This window comes from Pogonomyrmex barbatus, unplaced genomic scaffold (assembly GCF_055798465.1).
Source record: "Pogonomyrmex barbatus isolate J1 unplaced genomic scaffold, ASM5579846v1 scaffold3, whole genome shotgun sequence".
Classification (NCBI taxonomy): Eukaryota; Metazoa; Arthropoda; class Insecta; order Hymenoptera; family Formicidae; genus Pogonomyrmex; species Pogonomyrmex barbatus.
In genome coordinates, this window is record NW_028297127.1 from 2,245,360 (window position 1) to 2,257,695 (window position 12,336).

Consider the following 12,336-nt stretch of genomic DNA (forward strand, 5'->3'; position numbering starts at 1 on the left):
CAACTGAAACCGCGCTCGGTGAAATGCATTATTTATCAGAACCGTCGGCTTGAATTCGATTAACGAGAATTTCTTTAAGTGAAACATCTCGTGCAAATTGAACGGATTACCCGCGAATTCATTAAGCAATTACATATAATTTAGCGCAACGTCAGAACTTTTTGTTGTATCGAATATTCTCATTATTCTATAAATATCCACAGACGGTTTCGACATTAATAACTTTGGTTTCGCTTCGACGCACAGAATTAACAATATGACGATGGAAACAATGATGATGAGAGTTAATCGTCGCTCACATTCAATTTGTCTCGTTATAAAATGTCAATCGAATTACTCATTGGTAAACCTTGACAGGTGCGAATCTTTAAACAGACAGACGCGCGGTACAACGTAAAAATTAAACATCTGCAAGAAATTTATCTCCTCCTTATTTATAATGTGAAACAAATTTTCCGACGTATCTCGTCACGTTTATTTCGCCATCGTCTCGATCTACTACATAAATTTCGCGGAAGATCAACCTTTTGCCTGAAAAGAGAGGAAAAAAAGGAGAACAAAGATATCCCGCTTGAGGTAAGTCTCGATCGTCGATCTGTCTCTCTCTCTCTCTCTCTCTCTCTCTCTCTCTCTCTCTCTCTCTCTCTCTCTCTCTTCCGTCCAGTGAGGAGAAACCGCCGATCGAGAAGTATCTCTTTTTGTATCTCGCCAGCGAGACGGATAATTAAACGCGGAAATAAATCAAGAGAAAACGGATTTCTTGCTGCGCAACCACCTGCCCGCTGTTACATACGCATGTAAGACTGAAGATTTATGCAAAACAAAATGAGATGGTGTAAGGTGTGACGAAATAGGGGGGAATCAGAGAAAGGGGTGAGAGGAGAAGGAGGGGTGGGGGGAAAGCGGGGGGCAGTGGAAGTTTGATCGAGCATGATTACCGTGACTACTCGTGCGCGCGCTTTAATCTGGCGGAAAGAATTGCGCGTGCAGATCTGTATGCATGGATACGTCAAACGTCGCGCGAATTCTTTAAGCAGTCCGCCAAAGACTGCCGGCTGGCTAAGACGCGCGCAGATTTTCGGTAAAAAAAAAAAAAAGAAAAAAAAAGAGGTGGACCAACGCGGTGGACGGTATCGCGCCTCGTGTCGAAGCGAAGCCAGGCATGGGTCATATGAAGATTAGCGTATGTGACAACATAAAAAGATTATTTCGTACTATAGAACCATAGGTCGCGATTAATTCGGTATTCATAGAATACGTGAAAGATGTGTAAAAGGATTATTTTGTCGCGCGCGCGCGCGCGCGCGCGAGAGAGAGAGAGAGAGAGAGAGAGAGAGAGAGAGAGAAAGATAGGAGGAGGAATGAATCTTTTGAAAAGCGCTCATGTCTCTATCATGAGATTAATGATAAAAACGAAAGGTAAAATGTTAACTAGAAAGTCCTCATAATTATTTATAAATATATTTTTCCATACATTTAATTTTCACTTTGTATTGCCACATTTTTTATATGCAGTTCTTTCAAAGCTATAATATTTTAATTCAGAAACGAATTTTTAATACGAAAATATTATCGAAGTTGCAAATTTAAAGTCCTTTACGAACGAGACATACGTCGATAATTGTGATAATTGTCATTATACAATTAAATGCTGTTTGTTTAAAACGATGATGTGATCCTAGCTAAATGCGGACAAGTAAACATAAGTGTTTGGTAAAGATGTTTGTCGTCGGCCTCATTTTACCTTCTTTTTTTTCAAACAATTTCTAATCATTATCATTCAATTGTCATTGTGTACCAGAGAGAGAGAGAGAAAGAGAGAGAGAGAGAGAGAGAGAGAGAAATTGGTCAAAGAGAAACAGAAATCTACAGAAATTCGTAGGCTGCCACTTCAGCCGTTATGCTTACGTCTGTTGCTTGTAACATTAGAAATTTGCAATAAAGCGCAATATTACATCTAATAATATTACATTAGGATTAATGAAAAGAGAAAATATCTCAGATTAAAGTGAAAGTTTTGTTTTACTGTAGAACATTAGATCTTGTCATTATTATCAATATTTTTCTATTTATCCACCTTGATGTCGTAAATAAATTGATTAATTTGTTATAAAAATGCTCATGTAAGTGATCATCGTAAGAATTTTTAAACATTTTTACGATAAGATAAAGCGGGGATCACGTCCATCCGTTTCAACAATTTGTCAATATGGCAATAAAAACAGTAAACATTATTTTCCCGTAAACGATATCAAGATATAATCGTTAAAAACTCGAAATTTTTTCCGACATTATAAATTTAAATCTAATCTAAATCTTTCATTAAATTTAAATTAAAATTTATCAAGAAATTCATCAATGAGACATTGCAAAATGCGATCGGTTAATCCAATTTATGCTAATTTGTTTTTACATTACGTAAGATGGACACAATGCGGCGGCATTGACATCGAAGTTATGTATCTTCCATTCAAAATTGGCCGACTGTAAATATAAATTACAAAATAAATTAAATTAAATTATTATGCCTATTGAAATAATTACGACGTGTTAAACTATCCGAATAGCCATTTCTGCGAGGTCGCGTTGCATTGTGAGTAATCTTTCATTTTTGGAGGGCAGCCCAATGACTAAGACACACAAGGCGATCAGAGAGCGTATATGAACCATATATTATTTTATATTACTTTCTATGGAAAAGAAACTATCAGATAATGAATAATTAATTTCATAATAGAATTACATCATCGACACCGACGGAATTCCTGGTATATTCAAGCTATCCGTCCCGCCGTCAGCCGGAAACGAGCATGAAAGCAGGGTAAATTCACCAGGAAGCGATATGCAACTTCAATAGACCTGAAGAACTTCCTGTAATTTACTTTGCAGATCTCGGTGTCGGTCAAAGAGGAGGAGAAAAAGACGAGGGCGCAATGGGGAAACGGGGTGGAATTCCTCATGTCCTGCGTGGCGTTTTCCGTTGGCCTCGGGAATGTTTGGAGATTTCCGTACACGGCCTACGAGAATGGCGGTGGCGCCTTCCTCATCCCTTACATAGTGGTGCTCTTCGTAATTGGCAAACCCTTCTATTACATGGAGATGATCCTCGGACAGTTCACCAATAGATCCTGCGTGCAAATCTGGTCGGTGTCGCCCGCGTTCCAAGGTACTTTTCATAAGAACTGAAATCTCTGGAAAAGTCCTCTGGAAGAGAGAAATTGTCATTAAAAACGCAGATACGCAAATTCAGATATCTAGATATATATAATTAAATCCTATAATATAAATCAAGAATATCCCTAAAATTCTCTTTAAAAGTCTTTAGACACCTGTGTTGAATCATCAAAATAATTATGTAAAATATTTAAACTGATTATTTTTGAATGGTAAACATTTTTTGCGGTATTATAAAAAATAAAATTAAATAAAAATAAAATAAAAAATAAATAAAATTAAAATAAAAATAAAATTGTTTTCAGATTTGTTTAAAATTTTTTTAGATAACTTCAGCAAGACTATTTTTTCTATATGCGTCCACAATTAAATTTGCCATTAGTTTTTATATTTTGAGGAAACATATTTATTATTGTACATTATCATATTTGTACATTATGTATGAAACGTGCACATACATGAATAACAATATACATACTTAATTTGCATGATTGAACTTAATTATCATGCATAAGTACAATTAGCAAGTTTAATTATGATTGATTAACTTGTCGATTGTTAGGGATCGGCTATGGCGTGGCAGTATCGGTGTTCTCCGTAATCACTTATTATTGCGCTCTTATGGCCCTGACGTTATATTACATGGTGGCCAGCTGTCAGTCAGTGCTCCCATGGTCCTATTGTTGGGATGAATGGGGCGACGTGTGTTTCAATAGCTCGTCGAGCGGCGAGCAAGCGAGAAACGGAAGCGGAAGAAGCTCCGCCGATCTCTATTTCAGGTGCATTAATTTCTCTCTATAATTCTTTTACAACGTGATTAGAGAGGCGTCCCTAGGACATCTTTTGCATTTCTATTTTATCTGACGTTATCGCGTCTGTGCACGTGCTACGTCGCACAATATCAGTTATAAATTAACAGAAGCCTTTTGTGACTATATTTTGTAATTAACATCACGTGTGACGTGAATACGTAGAAACTTGTTGTTCCACGACGAGATCCAGGATAGAAATCCGTTCCTATCTCTCGGAGCTATGTGATAATAATAATAATGCACTAAATTGCTGTATATAATACACTAAATCACTGATATTATCTTTTATCCATCTCTCGCTCGTTATCTTTATTTTAAAAATTTTTTTCCTTCGTGTTAATAAGTCTTTTTTTATTGATTTTAATTTTTCTTAGACTTGTTTATCCGAGTAGAAAACAAGTTTAAATCAAGATTGCATAAAATATACATATTAGAATATACCAGAAAAAACAGATGTGACATGTGAATAAATATATGTAAAAATTAAATCACAAATCTAAAGTAGCTCTTTTAAAGGAGATCTTAATTTCTCAAATAGACTAAACATTCCTAATCATTTGTGTGTTTAGAAAATACGTCCTTAATGAAACTGGGATCGAGAATGGGCTCGGGCTACCTTCGTGGAAGCTGGTCCTCGCGTTGCTGGTCAGTTGGATATTCGTCTATGTGGTGATCTGCAAGGGGGTGAAGAGCACTGGTAAAGCCGCCTACTTCCTAGCCATTTTCCCATACGTCGTCATGATTAGCCTTCTAGTGAGGGCGGTGACGCTGGACGGAGCGATGGATGGCATCATCTTCCTCTTCAAGCCCACGTGGCACAAGATCCTGGAGCCGGCGGTTTGGTACGCCGCCGTCACGCAATCGTTCTTCTCCCTCGGCGTATGCTTCGGCGCGGTCACCATGTACTCCTCTTACAACAGTTTCAATCACAAGGTATCGAGGTACGCGTCTATTTCTAGGATCATTTTTTTTTCCCCAAAAGCCATTGGCTATTGGTAGAAATTTTATAAAATTCAAGCGCGAAAGTTTATTAAAAAATTAGCGGGGGATTCTTGCAGAGACTGCATGATCGTGACGACTCTGGATCTCTGCACCAGCTTGATGGCGGGCGCGACCATTTTCGGAATTCTGGGTAATCTCGCCCACGAAATTGGTAGCGACGATATCGGTAGCGTCGTGCGCGCCGGGACGGGGTTGGCTTTCGTATCCTATCCGGAAGCCTTGGCGAAATTCACGGTGGTACCGCAGCTTTTTGCCGTGCTCTTCTTCCTGATGCTCTTCGTGCTGGGCATAGGCACTACCGTTGCTTTCTGCAACGTGATTATCAGCATTATCAAGGACCAATTTCCACGGCTTAATCAGTGGAAGATCGCCGCTGGTGTTGCCATTCTCGGATTTTCAATCGGCATTGTCTACTGCACGCCTGTGAGCCTCATCTTTTTTCTCTTGCTGAATAGCAGAATCTTCTATCACTCGTTTACTATCAATGTTTACAATGATGAAGAGTGAAATTAAAAAGATTTTTAAGATCAGTTTTTTATTTAAAACAGCATAAGCATTACTAAGAAAATTATAATAATAATGTTTGTTTTTTTATTTAATAGGGCGGTCAATACATTCTCAACCTGGTCGACTATTTCGGTGGAACTTTTATTATCGTGTTTTTAGCTTCCTTCGAAATGATCGCCATTTCCTGGATATACGGTAATATATTTTATTTTTGTATAAAAGATTATTTTGCAGAAATAATTTGCCTATTTATCAGGTATTGACAATTTTATGGACGATATCGAGTTCATGGTAGGACGACGTCCATTCTTTTATTGGAGATTCTGCTGGTGTTATTTAACTCCTTTGTTTCTATTCACCATCTTGATTTACTTCCTGATTGATATGACACCACTCATGTACAATGATGAATATTATCCAACGTCCGCATATGGTATTAATATTATTTTTGTAAAATTCTTATAATTATAATTAAGATGTAAAATTATAATATCATACAATTCAAGCCAATTTTAATTAAACGTAAATGTAAACAAAGCGTAAATTAAGCGTAAATTAAAAAGGTTATTTACAATTATTAATTTAAATTATAATTATAAGAAATAATTTTTATATGACAAATAATTAAAAAAAGTATGTTTTTAATCTTATAGCTGCTGGTTGGACGCTTTTGGCTTTAGGGATTCTTCCGTTTCCCTTAGGCATTATTATTGTTGGATTTCGGAATAGAGACAAGTGCTCGAATGTAATACATATTTATATTTTATTTAAATATGATATTTTAACGTACAATCATGCGTTTAAAATTCTAAAATCATTTTTTAAATTTTAGACATTTAAGCCGAGTGCCGATTGGGGTCCGAAGGATTTGCAAAAATACAATGAATGGAGAGATTTCAAGCATTCGAAAAGGATATCACGAGCGTGTGCGAAAAAATCAAAAGTTATAGCAGCGCTGTTTGGCAAAGATTGACAATAACAATTATTAAAATAACATAAAAATCAATTACGTTTATCTTTTATTTGGATCATTCATGCAATGTCGATTGCGTGAAATGATACTTAATAGTATTGGCAACTCATTGTCACGTGTCATGTTACACACAGTGCAACATTATATGCAAGAATTTATACAGAATCTGGCGAGGGTTAAGCTTTAAACACGATTATAAATTCCTTAACTGCAGTATTATGCAAATGCGTAACTATATGTACAGTTATTTAGTAATTAATATTTTATTTTCAAATCTATAATTTAATTTTTACAAGCTCTGCGTAGTTAGTTATGTTGCTATTTTTATTTAAATTCAATTTTAATATAAATAAATATAATAAAGAATAAATGTAATAAACAGTTTCCTGGAAATAGGAATGCAGTTAAGGGATTTAAAAATAAATAATTCCTTCTATATTCGTTAACTTATCTCGTTAACGTCGTCCACGTGTCTTGTCGCAGCGAAAAAAAAATGACTACAAAAATTTGACAAATTTAAAGCAGCTCGAGCTCAGTACAAAATTGCACATTCTATATTGGTTCTTTGTTTAAAAGAATGTAAAATATTTGCTTCCAGATAGGTTGAATCCTCTTCTGTCGGATTCTCATTCTTTCCTCTTTAAAGATCTTCCAATCCTTGCACTGCTGTACCTCTCGCGGACCCCATTCGCTTGCGGGTGTAAAAGCTTTCTTTAACATCTAAAATAATATATACAATTGATATATATATATATATATATATATATATATATATATATATATATGATTTCCATGAATTTAATCATTTTATGAAATTTTTTATTTAAATTCGTAACACGCGTCAATGTCATTTCGTCAATACGTCAACTTCATTTTCTTTCCGCATTTTTCCGTTACCTGTACGAATGAAAGTTCCCGATTCTTCCACATTGCGATTAGCATCCACAGCGGTATTTGAAGAACCCCGAGGCAAAGTATCGTCCATCCGGCGACATGCGCAGATTCCGGCAACGATACTCCACCATAAGTCAAAGGCGATAGCGTAGCCACGGTATAAACAAAGATTGTTATTAGTAACAAAGGCGTTACTATAAACCAACATATTCTCCAGTATATACTTGGTTTTCGATCCAGCATAAATTCCAAGTCTTCCAAAAAATTCTCCAGACCTACCAGAAGATATAAATATCATAAACGTATTAGCGCAATCAGATAAGCATAATTAAGAGTAATGAAAAGCATAATTGAGTAATTAAAAGCATAAAGAAAACGAAAAGATATAAAAAAGGTGATAAAAATAATTCTTACCATAAACCCATATTACTCCAGCCATTTCGAATGACGCCAGAATGAAAACGACGAACGATGTTCCATAATAGTCTACTAAAGTTAAAATGAACTGTCCGCCCTACAAAATTCCTTAATTATTTTATACGCGACATTAAGATTAATTATCTCTTATATTAATTATTTCTTTTATTGAATAATACAGTTTTATACTAACCGGTGTGATGTAGACCGTACCGATTAAGAAACTAAATAAACAGGTTGGAACTACGATTTGCCAAGTTTTCAGACTCGGAAATTGTTCATTTATTACTGTGATGATTCCCGTGGTCATTCCCACCAAGCTCCCGACACCAAGGACAAACATCATGAAGAAAAAAAGCACGGCGAATAACTGAAATGGAAAAGATCGTTTTAATTTTTACAAAAACCTGACAACCAATGGTATTAAGTAATATTTCAACAACAAAATAAACATATTCCATTCTCAGAAAAAGAAACGTTTGACATTTTAATTAACTAAACACTATAGACACGTGCGCTATTTATCTTTTTAAATAAAAAGAGCAGAAATTATATAATACTGTTACACCATTAACCTTTTGTTACAACAATACTTCGAGAAATGCGAGTATTGATTTGCATGCTTTTTTTTTTAGAAAAGAGGATAGTATGTGACGAAATAAATAAATTATACCTGCTGCAAAACGGAAAATTTTGCTATTGCGTCGGGATAAGACACGAATGCCAGGCCGGCTCCGCCCTTGACCACTTCGGATACATCTTCTATCCCTAATTCATATGCCAGATTGCCGAGAATCCCGAATATCGTGCAGCCGGCCAACATACTCGTAATCGTGTCCAACGAAGTGATTATTATGACGTCTCTGGATTTATTTATGATAAATCACGAATGTAAATGAAATAAAAAAATTATAATGACTCACGATCGAAATATTTAATATTTAATATTAAATATTAAATATTAAATATAAAAAAAAACTTTAAGAAATTATTTAGAATTGCTTTTCAACTCATAAATATATAAATTATATAAAATAGGTATAAATTATGTAAATATACACATTCATAAAAATAAAAATGTAAACATTCATAAAATGGTTTAATTATGCATAAAAAGATTATAAGAACTTGCTTTTATATATCTCATCTCTCTTTCCTTTCTCTTTATTACATCACAAAGTGCTGTGGAATTTTTTTAAATATTTAAATACACACAAATACGCGTACAGACTCGTGAGTAGCCGTGCCCATTCTCTCACCTGTAAATGTTGTGCTTGAAACCGTTGTGCGAGGAGTATGTGATGATGCTACCGAAGCAAACGGAGAGCGAGAAAAAGCATTGGGTAACAGCGGCGTACCAGACGGTCGGTTCCAGGAGTTTCGACCATTTCGGGGTGACGAAGTAGAAGATCCCGTTGATTGCGCCGTCCAAAGTAATCGCGCGCCCCAGCAGCGCGATCAGCACAATGTACGGGAAAATGGCTAGGAAATAGGAAAACCTTCCGGAGCTTTTTACACCTCGGAACAGGACTATGCAGACCGTCGCCCAGCTGCCAAGAAGGCACAGAGTCAGCTTCCAGTTCGGCCATCCGATCCCGTCGTCGATGCTCTCCTTCTCGTGCAACACCGCTCGCCTGTAAATCACTACACCTTTAGAAGATAAATATCACTAATCTAATCGCTATTACGCTGAAAGAGTCTGATTCTAACGAGAGATTTTCCGATCAATTTCCGAGCCGCCTCCTCTCCGCGGCGAGGATATCAAATAGGGTCATCGTTTATTGGAAATTTCTAATTTCTAATATTAGGTGTGATCGAGGTCATTTCTGAGACTCGTTTATCTGCAAAATGCTTCGCAATGTGAAAATTATGAGCGCAACTTGACTTGCCATTTTCTCTCGGGAGTGCGACAAGGTAATATACTTACGAAAAGTAAAGTTCGGCCGAACTCTGAAGCTTGCTGCTCCCGTTTAGGAATTTATCGAGTACGTCGACGTGTCCTTCTGTCGTGCTGGGATCGGCACTGTAGTTTCTCTTGGTGCTCGAATCGACGCACGTGTCACCCCATTCCTTCAGGCAAGTGGCCCAGGGCAATTCGACGGAGAAGGATGCGATCAGGTAGTACAGTGTCAGTGCCATCAGCGAGCTGTAGTAAGTCGCTAGCGCGACGGTCGAGAAGAATTGCGCCCATCCGACCCCTGTCGACGTAAGAACCGTCTGTCTTCAAACGGGGATGTACGTTAAAGTCGCCGTCGTCGACCTTGCCGAACGCGATAACGTGTAAGGAGTTATTCAACCGAGCGGAACCGGTTGAGGCCGACATTTGTAGGAATTCGCCGTGATTTAAATCCTCGTAATAATTAGCGATTTCTATATTGTTGATTTATGGCTTGGAAATTTGTATTCTACATAAAACTCCGAGGATTATGCAAAATATAATTTGCATAAAGATGAAATTGCGTAAAGTTTATTTTATATATGTACATATAAATATTTTGTTTGGAAATGATGACCGACCACCTATCTTCCAGGTCGCCTGTTTCTCGTGAAAAAATTATAGGACCGGGGTTAATTACCGACGAAACCCGGCGACATGCGCCAAACGTTGACGGACGATCTGCCGGAGAACTGTCCGATGATCATCTCCAGGAAGTAGAATGGCTTCCCCACCAGGAACAGCAGGATCACGTACGGGATGAGGAAGGCGCCGCCGCCGTTCTCGTAGGCCGTGAACGGAAATCGCCAGATATTTCCGAAACCGACCGACACGGCGATGCACGACATGAGGAACTCCACGCTGTTGTTCCATGTCGCCCGTTCCTTTCCCGGTTCGTCGACCTGCACGTCCAAGGCGCTCGTCGAGTCCCCGGGATAATACGTCCTCCCGCCATTCTCGAGGACGTGATGAGGCTCGTCTACTTGGAAGACGACATTATCGAAGCCCAGGTGCTTCTTGTCCCTCTGCAATTACGCGCGAAACGTCCATGTGATTCGATTCAATTTCATTTCCTACGAGCGCCTTCGACGCGAAGCGAAAACGAGAGTTTTCTATTATGTCATTGTTTTAACATACGCGAGAAAAATATGGGTCAATGCCAACGAGTTCGAAAGGAAACGTTCTATTCGTGAAACGTTCCTTTCGCGTTGAAATCAAAGCGCCGCCTAGATTAAAGTACACCTAGCAGGCAACATCAAATAACAATTTTGCAAGATATCCGCGCAGTAAAAGGATTTCCGAAGATCACCGGGAAGGCTAATGATATCGAACGATAATTTTATCACCGCGAATATCCCCTCGCACGAAGATCCCTCGTGGAATACCTCGGCAAACATCAAAGTTATTTTGCGCCTGTGTTGAAACACTCCGTGTCACTCGCGTCGTCGGCAATCAGCGAAACGATTATTTTATCTCGTCCCGGAGACCAATTACACAGGTGTTATCACACATTCTTCTTTTATTCCGATTCCAGGTTGACGTCGCCGAGGCCGCGATTACTTACATATTTAGGGTAACTTTCACTTATCTTGTTCGCGAGTCGTGAGACACATGACGATAGAAAAGAAACGAAAGGTGCTCGACGGCAGCGAGGAGATTCAGGATGGACGAAGTCAGCTAGACCAATTCTCTTCTCGCGCGCTCTCACATTCACCTCGCGCGAATGACCATTATTTGCACGACGACTGTCATTACAGTCGTTAATTATTCCGCCTACCTATTAACATTCGTATCACACTTCGCACATGTTGACTGACATGTTTTTCCTATTTTCTAATCGGCCGCACCGACGCTTACATTTACATTACTCGGAATGAATCGTTCACTTACTGCCTCGTACATAGCGGACGATGACCACGTCGTGAGACACGCCTGAGAATTGGAAACGACATCCACGTTAGGCAGGAAACTAGGACGCGATCGCCACCAAGTTCCGAAGGGATACCTCGAACGTCGACGCTGTCGACGGGGACTGATCGTCGGATCGGGCGTCGAAGTGCGCTCTCTCCCACACGATTCTCTCGGAAACGCATTTGATAAAACGATGTACTACTATATACCCTCGCGGCGGTAGGTGACAGAACACTGCGCCTCGCCAAGCGAAACGTGATGAGCCGATCGTCTCTAGGTGGACGGTCAGGTGGTAGCCTAGGTAGGAGAGCGACAGTAAATTACGCGTCATCACGTAAAGGGATAATTATACGAATTCTGAATTGCGCGGTGCCGACCGAGCGGATCAGAGATAATATGAATTTTGCTTGTCGGTGGAAGGAAGAATCCTTGAAGAGAAATAGTGAGAGAAATAGGATAAGCGAGACGGCGAAGGCGAGAGGGAATTCCCTGCGAGAGGGGGCGACCGGAAATGGGTCGACTTCCTCGGCAGGGAAGAGAAAGTGGTGGAAGACAAAAAGATGCGAACTTCCTCCCCACAAATCAGACAGATATCCGGGCAGGGAGGGATAGACTTGCGTGGGAAAACGAAGGTAGGGGAAATAGGAATTCCCGGATTGGTTGGTCGCGCGCGGATGAAGCTATTCACGAAATAAGATCTGGGAAGGGAT

At 38.8% G+C, this 12,336-nt stretch overlaps 2 protein-coding genes across 2 annotated transcripts; one reads left to right on the top strand and one right to left on the bottom strand.

The window, feature by feature from the left end:
- Window positions 1–669: 669 nt before the first annotated feature.
- Window positions 670–6,497, top strand: LOC105426403 (sodium-dependent nutrient amino acid transporter 1). Its single transcript, XM_089079094.1, has 10 exons — window positions 670–1,183; window positions 2,738–2,821; window positions 2,890–3,166; window positions 3,737–3,953; window positions 4,556–4,927; window positions 5,045–5,411; window positions 5,591–5,690; window positions 5,752–5,928; window positions 6,149–6,240; window positions 6,328–6,497. Exons 1-10 carry the CDS (start codon window positions 1,163–1,165, stop codon window positions 6,466–6,468), a joined length of 1,848 nt encoding a protein of 615 aa, XP_088935220.1. The 5' UTR covers window positions 670–1,162; the 3' UTR covers window positions 6,469–6,497.
- A 4-nt stretch (window positions 6,498–6,501) lies between these two features.
- On the bottom strand, window positions 6,502–12,244 carry LOC105426371 (sodium-dependent nutrient amino acid transporter 1). The gene is made up of 9 exons (XM_011637570.3): window positions 11,606–12,244; window positions 10,356–10,740; window positions 9,707–9,977; window positions 9,039–9,413; window positions 8,453–8,642; window positions 7,973–8,149; window positions 7,777–7,876; window positions 7,366–7,637; window positions 6,502–7,188 (listed from the first exon to the last, which is right to left on the bottom strand). The coding sequence occupies exons 1-9, from the start codon at window positions 11,615–11,617 to the stop codon at window positions 7,021–7,023; spliced, it is 1,950 nt and encodes a 649-aa protein (XP_011635872.1). The 5' UTR covers window positions 11,618–12,244; the 3' UTR covers window positions 6,502–7,020.
- Window positions 12,245–12,336: the final 92 nt, after the last annotated feature.

Excerpts from the sequence above, each read along its gene's own strand:
- LOC105426403 (XM_089079094.1), top strand. The coding sequence starts at position 1,163 with ATGGGTCATATGAAGATTAGC. Across the intron at positions 2,822-2,889 it reads GAAACGAGCATGAAAGCAGG|ATCTCGGTGTCGGTCAAAGA; the intron begins GTAAATTCACCA and ends TTTACTTTGCAG. Across the intron at positions 3,954-4,555 it reads TCCGCCGATCTCTATTTCAG|AAAATACGTCCTTAATGAAA; the intron begins GTGCATTAATTT and ends TTGTGTGTTTAG.
- LOC105426371 (XM_011637570.3), bottom strand. Across the intron at positions 9,978-10,355 it reads CATGTCGCCGGGTTTCGTCG|GGGTCGGATGGGCGCAATTC; the intron begins GTAATTAACCCC and ends TTACGTCGACAG. Across the intron at positions 9,414-9,706 it reads TCGGCCGAACTTTACTTTTC|GCGAGCGGTGTTGCACGAGA; the intron begins GTAAGTATATTA and ends AGTGATTTACAG.